Source organism: Corvus cornix, chromosome 8, assembly GCF_000738735.6.
Source record: "Corvus cornix cornix isolate S_Up_H32 chromosome 8, ASM73873v5, whole genome shotgun sequence".
NCBI lineage: Eukaryota > Metazoa > Chordata > Aves > Passeriformes > Corvidae > Corvus > Corvus cornix.
In genome coordinates, this window is record NC_046338.1 from 16,626,644 (window position 1) to 16,643,447 (window position 16,804).

General features: G+C 40.8%; 1 protein-coding gene across 2 annotated transcripts in view; it reads right to left on the bottom strand.

Moving 5' to 3' along the window:
* The window catches only part of TGFBR3 (transforming growth factor beta receptor 3), a 119,047-nt gene extending 103,436 nt beyond the window's left edge, over positions 1–15,611 (bottom strand). For both annotated transcript variants that reach the window (XM_039555862.1, XM_039555861.1), the window contains exons 1-2: positions 15,416–15,611; positions 1,694–1,869 (exon numbers count right to left, since the gene is read on the bottom strand). In XM_039555862.1, the coding sequence (XP_039411796.1) occupies positions 1,694–1,754 (61 nt within the window). In that variant the 5' untranslated portion in view covers positions 1,755–1,869; positions 15,416–15,611. The remainder of the gene's footprint in view (positions 1–1,693; positions 1,870–15,415) is intronic.
* Positions 15,612–16,804: the final 1,193 nt, after the last annotated feature.

Genomic DNA, 16,804 nt, shown 5'->3' on the forward strand with positions numbered 1-16,804 from the left:
CACAGAATTGGGGAGTAAAACCAAAAAAACCACAATAAATTTCAAGACAGACATGTTTTCTGAACACTGAATAGCTTTCTAATAGTAGTACAATTTGATAACACTTTTAAATCAGTGAGTTTTAATTAAAGCTGGTGTTAAGAGGTAAGCTGCCTTGTTAGGCAAGCATTCTCCTCAGCAGCAAAACAGAATTATGGTTGTGATCAATTAAAAAAGCTTTTATTTTTTGCACTGGCACTTCCTTTTAGAGTAGATTTTTACACATCTAGAATGATTGGGATTTGCTCCAAGTAATGGCTCTTCTCAGCCAAGAGCAGCATTCATGTCCTCAGCTGCAGCCGCAGACACACTCAGACACACCCGGTATTGCTGAAAGTCTGTCTGTAACGAAGCTGTTGCAAAATGTTAGCATCACGTACTATTAAACAATCAAAGTTACTAATGTTGGATGGATGCCTTCAAGGAGGTCAAACCCAGAGAAAGTCCCACAAGGCTTGAGGGCTTGAAACAACATAATTTTCCATGCTGAAGATGAAATGAAGCCAAATTGTAACACATTTAATTGCTCAGCCTTGTCTCTTCCAAAGCTGGTCATCTTTTCCACAGTGAGGACACTTCGTATTTAAGCAAGCCATCTGTCCACTGTCCGCTTTTCCCACTGTCTCATTTTGACTGGCTGTATATCCACTTGGCCTCTTCTCCAAAGACTCATGCTGTACACAAGCTGGACACATAAGAGGCTTCCCCTTGCAACCACAGAAAGAACTTTGACAAACAAACATACTGAGTAGAATCACTTCAGTGCTTGAAGAAACGACACTATAAACTATGTACTTGAACTCCACAGATCTTTCCTTTCTCTGTCATAAGTTATTGCAACATACTGTTTTCAAAATCCCCAGCTAGGCCAAAATGTGGGACAGCAACAATCCCCTTAAACGGCAATGCATGTTCCTAACCTACAAGAACTCCATTAACACTGACAACTGTTATTAAAAGGTTTTTGCCATCAGCACTGATGGTTAACTATAAACAGATTAGACAACTGTCAGGAACGACCGAGGTGAGGTTTATTCCAATAATCCAGGAAGGATGGACAGACTCAGTGATGTATTATGAACCTTACTGGGATTTTGTGAGATATATTTTTTATAAAGTCAAATAATTGGGTCTTAATTCCAGATTATAGGTCTTGGAAGCAGCATGGAGCTGAGCTGGTACACCCTTTCAGCCCAACTCTAGAGAGACTCTAGCAGCCTCAGCTCCACCAACACAACCCTGCACCTGGGGAAATAAATCCAGCTTCTTGACAGAGCCAATAGTTCATCATGCTGGCAGAGCTACCCTGCTTCCACTCCCAAAGGCTTTCATATCAACCCTCCCCTTTATAATATATGTGCACCATGCAATTTTTACAAATAAGTAAGTAAATAACTTAATTCACATTACTACTGCAGTTCTTAAATTATTTTAAGGGTGAACATAGGTGCAAGAAAACATTCTTATAGGAACAGCATTGTTTCTCACATCATATATGATGCAATTATGATCACAATAGTTTTATTGAAAACCTAGACATAAACAAACTTTAGGTGACCTACATTTTTTCAGCATGAAAAAGTATTTTTGATCAACAGTTCTAAATATGCACGATCAGTTACACTGAATGCATGATTTACATAATACCACCTACCTGCAGCTGCAAAGCACAAAACGATCAAAGCAAACACTGAAGTCACACAACTTGACGACATTTTTGTAAATGCTGTGTCTTCTCAAATCAAGTTCCTTTGTAGCTCTTCATGTAGATTTACTTTCTTTGAAATTTGTGGTGTGCTTTGAAATCAGATCTTCTGGACTTTTAATTGCCTACAGAAAGAAGTAAAAGTAAATATTAATACAAATACAACTTACAGAAATGTTACTAGGTATTTAAATTATCTCTCTTTTAAGAAGAAAAACAGAACTTTCTCAAAGGACTACTAGAGGAATGCATTTTATATTGCCAGATACCCTAGGTACCAGTGGCCTAGTACTCTTCCCCCTGTATTTCAGTACTTCTTTGCAGATGTTGCTCCCTTATATTATATATTGTGCAAGTTAGGATCTACTTGGAAGTGAGATCCCAGAGTCCTTTCTGTCAGCTAATACCAAAGTCCCACTTGAAGCCTGCCAGTGGTACTCACACCCTCAGACATGTTTATTTTAAGTAATCAGACTTTCTCTGGGGCATATAAACATTTTTTGCTTCGTTATCTGCTACTACCTTTATTATAGCATGGAGAAGTGTTTCACATGTGCTCTAGCTGGTTTACAGGTAACTCGATTTAATTCATCATTTCTCAGTATGACAAACTTTGAAAACTTTTCAATGCCACTTGACACTAAATATAAACATAAAACTGGTCAGAATCTTTATTTTAAGAGATTTCAAGAGATGATATACCAGGTCAGTTAAACAACTCTAGTGTGCTATACTAACAAACGACAATACAGCTGATGCCTGCAAGCCTTACAAACATTGAAAATTCTGACCCCAGAATGCATGCTGCAGATTTTGGAGGGGAAATGCTTAACCAGATCCACAGTATCCTCTTCCACCTTTTTTTTTAAATCTATTCTCAGTCATTTAGATGTCTAGAATCAGATTACACACCAAGAAGGTAAAGAACCAGAATGTCAGTATTGTGTTCAGTCAAATAAAAAATTGTATCTACTTTACTTCATTACCAGCCTTTGGGAGCAGATGACAGATGGTGCCTTGGCAACCACTAACACTCACCATAAAGCAATGCAAGCAATTACAAACCCCCATTATGGGGCTAAGTGATAGCAAAATGCTGAGTCAGGACCAAAAAATCTAAAACTGTGGCAACATGAATACCATTTAAAAGGTTCTTGCTGACATTAAAATGGAATTAAGCGCAAGGACAAAGGGCCAGATTCTGCTATACAGTGTGTGCCATGCTGGGCACCAGCAAAAGTCTGCTCAACAAAAAACCTGCACCTAGACCAGCACTCCTTGGGCTACGAGGAAAACACAAGAAACTCCTCTGCAGCATTTCTCCACGGGTTATTTGGCAGGGACGACACTGCTTTGTGTGCAGGGAGCTGCATCCACACACCTGAAAGGGCTGTCAGTGCCCAAGGCCAGAACTCCAGCCTCCAAGAGATTCTTCACTTGGCACCCAACTCCTGGAACCTCCAACCGGTCTTGGCAGCTCCTCAGATTCCACCTGGAAGGTGGGAGGAAAGCCCAGGAGCAGCTCTGCAGGCTGCTGGGAGCACCCAGACACACTTCTGCAGGACAGCAGTGTATGGGGCGAGCAAGGAGCTGACCATCTGTCACAACATGGGGTTCATGCAGGTCACTTTCAAGCTCAGTGTCCCACGTAAGATGCACTTTTGGCAAAATGGCAAGACATGACAAATACTGAGCATCATTTGGGAAGTCAAATATAAACTGGAATAATTTGCTGCTATTTCTCTAGATGAAAAGAAACCTAATGCTACCTGGTGATAGTATTTGGTTGCAAATTCAAATTTTAAATGCTGCCATAAAGAAAAATTATCAAATAGAGCAAATAATGAGGTTTCTCATCAGTGTTATCTACAGAAGACCATCATAATGTTCTGCAAGATGTCATGTGTGCAAATAGGCAATGAAGAAGCATTCTGAACCCCAAGTTACTGGTGTGCAATCATGTCACCACCAACATTAACAAACAGAAGAGAAACCAGAAAAAGAGCAACTACAGCACATACACTAATATATCAAATAGAAAACACAAGACTTGACTTTGATCACTGTCCCATCAGCACAAACCTCTCATTCTTTAGTGACATTTTTATAAGGCACCAAGTTGGATAGAAAGAGGGAACACAGGGAAACAACTGGAGAGAAAGCAATGCTGTTTAGAATCCTATTCTGACCTGAGCATCTAAGTATGTTAAAATGTCAAGTTTCAATTCAACTTTGATGAAAGTCTTTTTGAAAAAGACAATTTAAAAGGCAGAGAGAACACATACATATTTGTCTGTATGAGTAATTTGATTCCTACCACAACCCACTGACCAATACATTTCCATGGTATAACTAAGAGCTGCCAGTATATGACTGAAAAGCCCTAAACTTCTACCCTGATTCTGCCAGTTCATGAAGGGTGAATAATGAAGACTTAAATGAAAATTTGGAAGGGCTTTCTGAAGAGTGAGCTCCCTTGCTTGAAGACATGCATTCACAAACTTAAAAAGGAAGGCAAATAGCAAACAACATGAAGAGGTGACAAACTGACAGTCAGCTTCATGAATTTAGGATGAATGATACCCAAACTGTCAGGTTCGCAGCTGCAATTTAAGCCAGAAGACAAAACTGCTACTAATAACTCATTTAAGAATAAACCTATTAAGCAGGCAATTTGTCAGTATTTTGCAAAACCTGATCATCCTCACTTATGACAGGAGTCAGCTACAAAGCTGCTATTAAGTGACCATCTGACAGTAGCAAACAGAAACAAACCAACAACAATAAAAAAAAGAACATGAGAAAATTAAGATGTGGTGCAAAATCTGCCAGATTTTGCTTCAGTCTAAGGCCTGCTGTCACTAAAAAAACATGTGAAACCTGCAAACTAGGAAAAGTAGAGCCACTCCACAATATAGGAAGACATTTCCTTTGAAATAAGAGAAGAAAGCTGTGCAAAGGGATAAGGAACATAAACTATTTATCCAAGAAGTAAACACAACTGCTAGTCAACTTGAGATTCAAAAGAAATTTCCAAGAGAATCATCTTTTCCTTTGGGGTATATCTGGGTGGCTATTTTTGTAAATGAGGTCACAAAAGGGCATATTAAAAGTATAACCAAAAAATCCCCATGTGGAAGAGAAAGAAGAAGACATGAGAGCTTTGTGTTTACTAAATATGTTTTCATGCCAATGCTTTATACTATGACAAGCTGCAAGGAAGGCTGGCAAAACAGGGCACCTGAATCAAAACCATTGAAGAGCACAGGATCATTTTCAGTGAAATTTGCTGTTGTAAAGGCCACTAGTCCTGCTAAAAGTGAGTGTCTAGAATGCACAAAGACCCTGTTTCATTGAGGGGAAAAAAAAAAAAAAAAAAAATATATATATATATATATATATATGCAGATCCAATCAGGAAGGAGTGCCACTGGGAACATCAGGAAGAATCTTACTACTACTACATTCTATTATTACTTTATTATTTTTTAAAGTTTTACTATTTTTTTACTATTTTTTTACTATTTTTTTACTATTTTTTTACTATTTTTTTACTATTTTTTTACTATTTTTTTACTATTTTTTTACTATTTTTTTAGTTTTGAAAGAAGACTGGAAGAATGGAAGGGGAGAAAACACATTTTGAAGCACATAAGAACAAGGAGAGGAGAAAGCATAAGGTTTTAATTTGGTTTCAGCTAGGAGCCTCTGATGCCCATGAGAATTTTGATACACAAGGCTTAGCTAGAACCCAGTGAAAAGCATGGTGCTTTTGAAAGATACCGAAGTGCGCTGACTGGAAGGACAGATCTCATTGCTATGCTAAGCTAGAGGACAACAAATGCTCCTTAATTCAGTGGTATTTAAAGCAATCTAAATTCATTAGAGCCAGCAGCAGACAAAATACAAATCACTTGAGTGCACTACTGTTTTCTCTCTGCCTTTCACTAACAGAAATAGTTTTCTTTGGAAAAATCTGCTACTCATCTTCCTCAGAATTTCAGTCTTTAGATTTTTTAAAGCTATCCTTTGAACTAAAAAGTCACCTCTAATACTACAACAAGATGGAAGAACTCACAGGTTACAAGCATGATGCTTACTCTTAAAAAAACACCTTTCCCTAAGGATTTTCCAGTCCTTACTGACAGGCACTCCCAGACCATAAAGCTCTGTGGCCTATGGATGACTTGTTACTAAAAAATCACATGCTGCACTGTTCTGCCACTAGCAGAAATGTATCCACCCCCACACCAGCCTAATGCTCTCCCGAAAGGGCATGGGACTCTGCTCTAAAGTGCTTGAGGAACTATAAATGAAAATGAACAAGTGTACACCCAGGGATTAAGCTTCAGGACATTTGAGCACCTTTCTGCTCAGTCTGATTCTGTTCTGTCCTTCTACCCAAGTACCTATTATGTACTGGGTCTTCTTGAAATCAGCAGTCTCCTTAGCTTCAACTTTTGCAAACTTTTTTTCTCTTGGTAAATTTATTTTTGCTTACTTTTTCAAAGCTTCGCTGCCCAGTCCAACCTGGTGGACTGAGCGACAGATTCTGGGGTGTTTCTGTTTCCTATTAAAGGCTTCTCTAGAATAGGAATTTGCCACATTTCTTGCTGAATTGGAAACTTATTGTTTTATTCACCCCTTTTATTTCTGTTGCCTTAAGCCCCTTCCCCAACAGCCACCATTAACAGCGCCATTAATCAGCGCCTACCTTTCCCATACAAGTTCTTCCCTGCCTTAACTCTGTCCTTCTTGTCTAAACTTTTCCTTTACTGCCTGAAGAATAACTTCCACTTCCTCTCCTCCTTATCAACATGGACTCTGGTAATCCCCTCCTCTTTCCATGTGTAGTGCCAGAGATTGCACAGCTCTCTACAACACTGCTAACAAACACTTCTTTACCAAAGCAAGCCAAAAATCCTCCTTCTCTAAGTCACATCACAAGTCCCAACAAAGTGAATGGGGATACTTGAGCAAAGCCAGCAGGATCTGCCCCTTTGTGTTGTTTTGCCATAGCAACATGAACCCAAGTTTCTAGGCCATCCAAGGCAGCCTTCACAGCCAAAGCTTTTTCACTTTTTGTTTGCTTGTTTTACGCATGGCAACCATTTCACTGATTTAACCGGTTTTTCTCCCACTTGTCCAGGTTGCTTCCCTATGCGAATGCAATGAATGCATGCGTGCCATGTGTAAGTAAAAAAAAAGCAATCATTTGTAATCAAGTACACCCAATCTCAAGTAAAAAAAACCAACACAATAGTTAACTGTATGAGTAGTTCTATAAACTTAGGAATAGCACAGTTTTTGGAAGAGTTTATTTATAACCCTACTCCTATTAAATATGCATTTTTGAAGATATCTTTTTTTAATTAGCTGACATTTATCATGTCAATTCCGCATGATTTGCGGACATAGAGGTTGGAAAGCTGATTAATAAGATTAGAATTAATGTTCATGTGGAACTGAAAATTTGTACATATTTTTAAATGCCTATGTCCAAGGCATATACACAAATTTCCACCATTCAGAACTCAAAATAGTAACTTATTCATAAACTATAACATAGATTTTGGTTTAGAAACAACAAAGTGGTTTCATTTTCAGGGAATATATGAATAGTAATAAAACTAAAAATCCTGACATATCAAAAGCCCAGGGAAAAAGTAACTCTGATGTCCTGCAGTTCACATGCTGCTGTGCTTGTAATGGGACATTTCAACAAGTCACAGTTAAAGGCTATGGGAACTGGAAAAGTGCCAAAGGAAGATGTTTTATGCCATTTAGCAATTGTGCCCCTCTATTCCATGTGATTTTTGTTTTAGTATTTTGTTTGTTTATTTTCTTATTAATGTATTACAATGTCGCCTGCCAAATTACAGGAAGAAAAATATACACAAATAATTCCACCAAAAATGTGAAACCATTCCACCTATTTAGTAATAGTATACTGAGGTAGATTTTGTTACCTGGTACATATTTGGCCCACAGCTGGAATGAAGCCCCAGTTTGGATGAGAGTGTCTATTCTCAGCATCCTTTTATAACCCATTTTTCCTTCAGCTTCACAACTTTCTTTTTTTTTTAATCACCTGATTTTATTGCTGTGAGTTTGGATGACACCAGACACTGGAAGTTTCAGCTGAAGAATCATAGCACAATATAGCACAAAAGTAAGAGATAGTTTACAGAAACAGGACAAAAATCATTCTGTTGCATGTTCCCAGGACTTCCCTTCCCCCAGACATGGGGAGGCATACAGCTGCATCTTCCTAGGCTGAGGGGCAAGGTTTTGCTTACCAAGTGTAAACAAGAGAATAGTCTCTTACAGGATCAGGATGTAGGAGGGTTTCAATAGGTGGAAGGGAAGGAAGTGCATTCGGGTATCTTTAAAGAGGAAGGAGTACACAAGACTTCCACAAGGAGTAGTCTGGAACAGATTGCTTTTTGACAACAGCAGAAATTCCTAGAGGTTACTGAACCTCTGCAGGAGGAAGCACAGATGGCACTGCGGACAGAGTTTAACAAGACCAACACCCTACACGTAATCTGAGTACCAAATCAGAATTTTTTTACTTTATCGTAGAGCCCTCAGGCACTTCCTACATCAGGACATTTCTAAAGGGAGTGGAGAAAACAAGATGCTGGGATGCTGTACAGCTCTAATACTGTAATGGCTCAAGCAATCTGCAATCTAATACCAGCTTCAGCCATGTATTTTCTGTGCAACTCCGAGGTACTCTGTTCTTTCACAAGCAAAAAGAGTTATAACAGGACCTCACCTTGGCCACAGCAGCACCCCCTTAACAGCTGCCTACAAAGACAATAAAACTTTAGGCATTTTGCTTCCAACTTCTAACTAGAAGATGGATCTTACCAGGAAACACCAGCAGCACAATTATATACCATCTTCTTGATACACATTCAGGAAGCAGAAGGAAGAAAAAAAGCAGAGATTACTAGAAACACACATACATAAAAAACATGGCAACCCAAGAAATCTCAAATGTACATTTAAATAAAACTCAAATTCCCTATTAACCAGTAATATCTCACCACAACTAACAGGAACCAGGCTCACGTTTTTTAAATGGGACTTGCTGCTTCTGAAAAGTTTACCCTAAAACAAAAACAAAAGCACTAGAAATCTTCAGGAAGAGCAAGATCATCATAAATTGCATGAAAAAACATCTCTACAAACTTTTCTTCTCATAGTTAAATTTCTTTGGACTAATTACTTATGTCTTTTATTGTTTCTAATTGGAAACAGAATGGGTTTCCTGGCACTGAACTATCTTACTCTTCACAAACACAGCAGCAGCCAACAATTTTACACAAATTTAATTCATCTTAAGTTTTACTTGGCTGAGTTTCTAATTGCACACCTAAACTAAACAGATAACAGCTCTAATGTACCTATCAAGACAGATATAACCCTAGGGAAGGCATCTCTGTGGAATTGAAGCCATAGCAGGATGAAAAGTTACCAACAATTCAGCAAGGCTTCTTCCACTCAGGGTCAAAGATTTCAGCAAATTGCTGTCAATGAATGCTTGGAGCTGTTATTTTTTTCAAGACTGAACTGCAAAACCTTAGGACTGCATCTAGAAATATTCTACCTAGAACCTTCCTACCAGGAAAACAAATTAAGTCAGTGTCTGGTGGATTTAAAATCTTGAAATGACATCTACACCTTTAGAAAATTAGTTTTGAAACCATGACCTGTAAATACCTGAAACTGTCTGGGTTCATTGTGAGAAACCCACAAAGAATAATGATGAAAAGCAAGACTATAGCATTAAACATAAATTCACTGTATAAGGACGCAATCCTCTTTGGGAAGCGAAAAACAAACACAAAAAAGGTAGTTAGTAAATAAGTGAACAGGACTGAAAATCAGTGCTTCCCATTACAGGGGAATTGGATGAGGTGATACAAACCAGCCCTTCTCACTGCCATGGGCCATTAGATACTACAAGATGTAAATTAACAGGTTGAAATATTAATTACTGGTATTTTAAAGTTAACTGCATGCATAATCAAACCCACATTTTGGAAAAAAGCCAAACGAAACAGAACAACAAAAGAAGCATGTCTTTTGGTCTCTAGAATAAGGTAAACTCTAAGAGGCAGGTAGATTAATAGAGTATTTCTTCAGTTTGATAAACAAGAATGCAAGATAAACACATTTACCAAAAGTTAACTGTTAGCCACTAAAATTTCAGCTGCACATCTCATAGGAAACTTCTCCCACACAAATAGGGAAGTCCTTAAAGTGACACATAGTTAAAAGAATGAGTCAAGAAGAGTTTCCTTTTGTGTAGGGGTATCTGCCCTTTCCCTGACTGTCTGTCAAATAATAATAATAATGGTGTAATTCCATTTGTTGAGCAGAAAAACACATTCAGGTTGGAGCAAAATTTTTTCATACAAGTTTTTATTTATAAGCTCTTCACTGGGGATTTGTTTCAGTCAAGGTATGAATCACTAGAATGTTCCACTCAGAATGGAGATACACTCCCATAAAATCTTTACCATTCAGAATTTCCTTTGATCATTTTACGTTAAACATATAAATGACAGCTGTAAAAATCTTTGGGAAAAGGTATAGGGAGAGGGAAAACCACAACAAATTCCTGTAGTCATATAAATAATCTGTGCATCTTATCTGCCAGAAGGAAATTGCTACACCTCATCACTGGAATGAACCAAATCACCAGATCTACAAGTATTCAGAAACACTGGTCATGTTAAATGCTGGAGAGAGGAACTAATCTATCACAGAATACAAGCTGTACATACTGACTTGGTTCGTTAATGCAATAGCTTCACTACAAGAAAAGGCCCATCTTTTCAAATACTAAAACAGCTACTTCGTAAAGTAAAATAGAATTTTGTTTCATTATCAAAAACAACGTATCACATGTGCAATAAAATACTACCATAGTTCTCAATCACACTGTGTCAAATGCAGCTACAGTGTAACAACTTACTTTTTAAATGTAAGACAAAAGAGGACATATCAGTCTTCAATCCACCTCCAGCTTCTTGGCAAAGAAATACATTAATTCAGCAGATTTATACTACACAGTAAACTCACTGGATACCTTGGGATTTTTTTATTGTCCCTGACTCACACAATATAACTCACTGATTTCCAACAGAAAATACCTGTGCTTACAAAGGAGAATCAGAGAATAAGTGAATTGTCATTATTCTTTAGAATCACTAACACCACCTTATGTATCACAGCACCTATTGCCTTCTATGCAGAAAAACAACCTCTACATAGTAGCTCTATAATTAACCTGTTTCAGACCCAAGACCTCTAGAGAAGCTGTTCTCCTGCAATCTAAACAGGTCTCTTGCAAGGTCACAACTGAAATTATTTAAAAGAGAGGCGCTTTCCAGCTGACTCTCAAAACCTTACAACATCTTGCAACAGGAAAGAAAAAAAAGAAAAAAATCTAAATTTGGCCAACTAGTGTACTGAAATTAGACAGGCTATTAAAGAGAAGTGCTAAATATAATGCAATTAAATTTGTTAATAATAAGCAGTTATAGCTCATTTTAAAGCACTATTCACAAGATGAAGATGAAATTATTATTTTCACATTTTCCTCAAAAACACCATTCATTTGATTATGCATACATCAGAAACTAGCAGACTTTCCTAGACATAATTATTTGTAAGCAGTACAAATCAACAGTTATTACACTTAAAATGCAATATATGAAATGCTCGCTGCTGAACTTGACAAATATGAGTACTTAGATAATCAAGGTCATAAAGTAAGTTCTTCTTAAAAAAAAAAAATCTATTTTGTGACACTTGAAATAAAAATATGGAATATAAACTGAAGCTTTTAAGTCCCTCTTTCAGTGATTTTCAGAGAGGCGTAAATCTCTTTCATTTTGGCTACGACAGAGTTAATTGTTGCTGTAATAGCACAAGAAATGTTGCTCTATTGGATGACTGCCAGCACATAAAAATGCGAATCCACAGTTATGGATAAAGCAATTCCAATTGCACTACTTTTTGCTAGTACATTTTTATGGCAAAACATGCTTCTATTCATGAAGTGGCTAGAAACTAGCATGCCACTTTTAATCACCACAAATATTACTGCTATAGAAGTAATGCCTATTTATAACACACAAATATTTTGTGGAACTAGATCAAAAGCAATGTGACTGCAAAGACATTTGCAATCTGTATCCCAGAGAGTATTTTCTGAGATTCACATAAATGGCCCGAGACTTGGTATTTCATGTCTTAAGTGTTAACAGAATATTACTGGAGGTATCAAAGAAAAGAACTGTAAGACAAAGTAGGCAAAGATTTACTGCTATTTTCAAATCACATTAAAACAGAAATTTCTCTTTGGCTTTACAAATTACACACTTCAGCATCTCAGAGAACCACCTGGAGAAAAAGTACGGGGATTCCATGAAAACAGCGGAAGAGGGAGATTGCCAATGGAATTGAACATACACCCTTTTGTACCTTCAGTAGCAGGCAACATCACGTAATGCTCTTCGAGAACAATGCATGGCCATTGAAAAACACATATACTTCATATACATTTATAGGTATTTTATACCTCACTATGCAGTCAGTGCCATTCTAGAACCAGAGCCTGTATATCCTGCTTTAAACCTGATCTAGCACTGTTAATTTCATATGAACTTTACTGTCTCTACTTTCTCTAACACCTAATGCTAGTGGAATATACAATTGTTATCACTCACGAGCAGCAAATTGGCTACTCTGCAGCAAATGTTCCTTGGCACGTTTTTATCCCACCATTAGTGAAAGGTGGCTTAACCCCAAGAAGAAGTAAGATTCTCACATTTACTGTGGGTAAGAGCCTGTTCCCCAGCTCTGACTGGGGAATAGCTGACACACTGCTAATTCACATTCTTCACTTTGCATTCAGCCATCTGTTTGTACATCCACACCTTCAGTATTTGCCATTTGGCTGCACCAGACTTCACAGACTAGAAAGCAATATGGACTGGTGCAAGCCATCCACATATCTTTCCTTGGCCATAGTCTTTTCATCCAGTACTGCTGGTACAAAGGACTTCATCATTATGCCAATACGAATCAAAAAGGAAAACCTTTATTGATCTGCACTGGGACTGTCAGTTGACCTCTACAATAATAAGCTAGTAAGTACTTCTTAAAATCTAAGAGAATTTCTAAAAATATTTTCTCTTATGGAGATCCTAAATACTAGAAATAGTTTCTTGTGAGAATACAACTGCTTTACAAGTCAACTTGAGCGCTCAAGATATCTTTATATCATAAATGTGATATAGTAAGAGCTCCACTGTGAAAATATTTTGTCTAGTTTAATATCTGAAACTTTGCAGGATTGCTCAAAATATCATTTCTTAGGTTTAATTCACTTCAAATATCTTCAAAGAGAAATTTCAGTCAAATAAACCTCTAATGTTTTTGCAAGTCAGTAATGGCTAATATGACAAAAATTCCAGACGAATGGGAGACATGCCTGCTAGAGGAAATTTATAAACAAGAATTTTAAAATAATGTGTTTATTTCAATGTAAGTGGGTGTTCCAAGTAAATTGATATTCACATTCTAAAGAAATAGTATCAAAAGTATAAGCCCAAAGTTTTAATAAATTACAACTATGGTAGGAAGAGAGACTTTATAGACAGAAAGTTTTGTGTTCCCCCTGCTGGTTTAGCAATTGGCTTCAAAACAATGTTCCTGAGGCACGCATCAAGATGCTGGGGTATGGAAAGATGTTTTGCATGGCAGGAACAAAAACTGAAGCTTACTTTTTAAAAGAATCCACATCCTTGGTGGATATCATTTACACACTTTGACTAGATGAGGCTCTGGACACACAAAATGTGCATCAAAATCAACAATGTAACAAGATCTCCCCAGGGACAAAAAGCGTGCCATGAGAGAAAAATTTGAAGCGTCACTTTAAGATTAAAAAGGCTGGACTGCAGCAAACAATTGGGGGAAGCAAGTTTCAGAGTAAAGGACTCTTCACTGAAGGAAGCCAATGACCTGCCCCCCCTCCAACACGCGTCCCTCCCTTCCTCCCCCAGCCGAGCACCAGCTGCAGCAGTTGGTGTCGGCCCAGGTCTGCACTCAAAGAGCAACTCCTCCTCAGCTGGAACTCAAGCCCTGTAAACTTTCATGGGTTAAACTGGAGCTCTTCAAAATGAATAAACATCTTCCATTAACATTTTACTAACAGTCTTGTTGGGAATACTTTGACAGGACAGCTGTGCAGTGCTAATTAAAACCCAGCTACCAACTCATGCTGTGCCTGGCATTCGTGGAAAAAAAGGATGGACTGCAAGGGAAATAAAGTAATCTTCATAAGTAGCAATAAACAAATAGATTTTGTCTTGGGAAGACATTTCATTTACACATGTAAAGTCTTTCACATATAAAACTACAATAGTATCAGTCCTCTGGGTCACCATGAGACAAACCTCATTGATGCACAATTGATTAGCAGGCAGCTCTCTCACTTCGGGTTTTCTTCCCAGTGGGGGTCTAATATCAGCTGCTTTGACCTCACCAAACAAAAAGTAGATAAAAGCTTAGATTGGTATAAATACAGACCCAACCAGAAAAACTTTTTCTTAGAACAAAATCATGGCACTTGATTGTCCAAGTGTCTCTCTAATAAGTTACAAACACTATCAGAAAGTCTCTGTAAAAAAATGAACTGTGCTGATGATCATACATTTGAGAATACTAAATTATAGCAAATCAATTTTAAAAGCAACAGCTTAACAGAACTGAGATAAGTAGCTTTACATCTGGTTACATCCACAGCAAGTGGGAAAGGCCTAACTGCACACGCACACTATGCCTGAAGTAAGTCCTTTTTTTTTTTTGAAAGGGACAAGAAGTATCACCTCCCGTGCTGTTTGACACCAATGACAATGACTTTGGAATTACAAGTGCACCTGAAACTGGGGAAAGCTCGTATTTTAAAAGTTACTTAATTCACATCTAGCTTTGAAGGCACATTCTTGTTATTGCTAGGAGAGATGTACTCAGAAGCCTGCAGTGACTTGACTCCAGTGCATCCCCTGCAAAATATGCAACAGTAACTCCCACATGTCAACAACTCCTCAGTGAAATAGCAATGAAGGGACATTACAACTGACCTTTATATTATTCTCACACTAAACTCACGCTCTGCTCGTACATTGCTGAGTTCTCACCTGACCTCATGAAGGGTACGAAGACACACACACGCACGCACAGCAGTGCGAGCATCTGCAAAGGGTTTCGCTCGGTGCCCGTAACTCGCCCAGCACGTACCAACCAGCCGGACACCGGGACTACGCTGGGACACCTGTAGCTCTCCCTCGCCAGACGCCCACCTCTCGGCTCACCCCTCAATTGCCACAGGGGGCCCGCAGCTCGCACGGTCCGAGGGGCGACCCCCGCTCCCGGCGCTGCTCACGGCACGCGCGCGGACACTGACCGCCCCGGCAGCTCCCGCACCCGGCGGAGGCCCCCGGGACCCTCCCGCTCAGCCCGCGCACGGTGACACCTCGAGCGGCGCACACCCCGTGCCCGCCCCAGCGGACGGCGCATCCCTGCGGGGCGCCCGGCCCGGAACGCCGCTGTCGGGGCGGGGGTCGCGGCCGCCGCACCTACCTGGCGGCAGGTCTGTCCACGCCGCGTCCCGCGGGGCAGGCGCGCAGCAGCGCGGCTACGCCATGGGCACCGCCGGCCGGGCCGGGACGGGACAAGAACGCAGCCCTCACCAAGGCCGCCCAGCGCCGGCCACTGCTGCCCGGCCCGCGGTACGCGGAGGAGGCGGCGAGGAGGCGGAGGCGAAGGAGGCGCGTGTGCGGCCGCCCGGCCCCCGGCCCGGCAGTAACCCCGTGGCGCGCGGGGCGGGGCGGGGCGGGGCGGGGCGGGGCGGGCGCGGGCGGTGCCGCCATTGGGCGCGGGGCGGAGACGGCGCCGTGACGGCCGCGCCCGCCGCCACCGCCACCACCCCTCGCGCCCGCGTGCAGCCAGCGCGCACCGCGGCCCCTGTCCCGTCCCGTCCCGCACCTGAGCCCCGCCCGCTCTGCCGGGAGCCGTGGGCAGGGTCCCGGGGTTGCACAGGGCCCAGCTGTGCTGGCAGCCATCGGCTCGAAAACCCCCGCGCAGCCGGGGCGAGGGGCATAGCGGCGATAGATCCCGCTCACGGCAGCCGGGGCCGGCAACGGCTTTAAGTTACCGGCCTCGAAACCGCGTGAGGCCGCCGGGCACCGCGTCCGTAACGGGGCCTGGGCTGCGCTCGGCACCGGGCCCAGTGTGAGCGGCGGTGTGACGGTGCAGGCCGTGCCCTGTGCACCGAGGTACGTCCCTGCAGCCCCCCGGGTGGGCCCAGCTCCCACCGGCGACTGGCGCGGAGCGAGGCCCCGGCCGCCCCCTCAGTGCTGCCACCCCAGCCAAGGGCAGCCAAAAGCCCACATAAGAACGAGTTTTGGCCAACACCGTAGAGCTGACATCGTTTACACCAGAGCAAACTAATCCAGATCACTCGAGGTTCATTATGTTAGAAAGTAACGGAAAGTGCTGTTCAGTGCAGAAGGCACGTTTAAGGTTGTCAAAACCCCAACTTTAAGACCATTGAGTTGTGGAGCAAACTGTCATTAAGGGAGCTACACCACGGATAAGGCCTTTCCAGCCGTAGCCCAGTGCAATCATAACTGTATCCTTCCACAGTATGAACAGAGTTAGTTTCTGACACAGTCCTGCAAGACTGCAAGATCAGGTGCGTGCTGCTCTCAGAAGCTGTATGTCCTCTAACCGTCATGGTAATGAAAGCAGTACTAGAACTTGGCAAACATTAATACAGTAAAACTCCCATCACAAAATTTAGCCCTAGTGCTATTATTATCCAAATAATCAACTGTTCTTGTATAGGCATGGAGACTATGTGGAGATACAGAGAAGTAGAGAGAAGTTTCAGGACGTTTCAGCAAAATTTTACTAGTTCAATTGGCTTTCTTACTGAGGGGATTAGGGGTGAGTTGATATTTCATAATG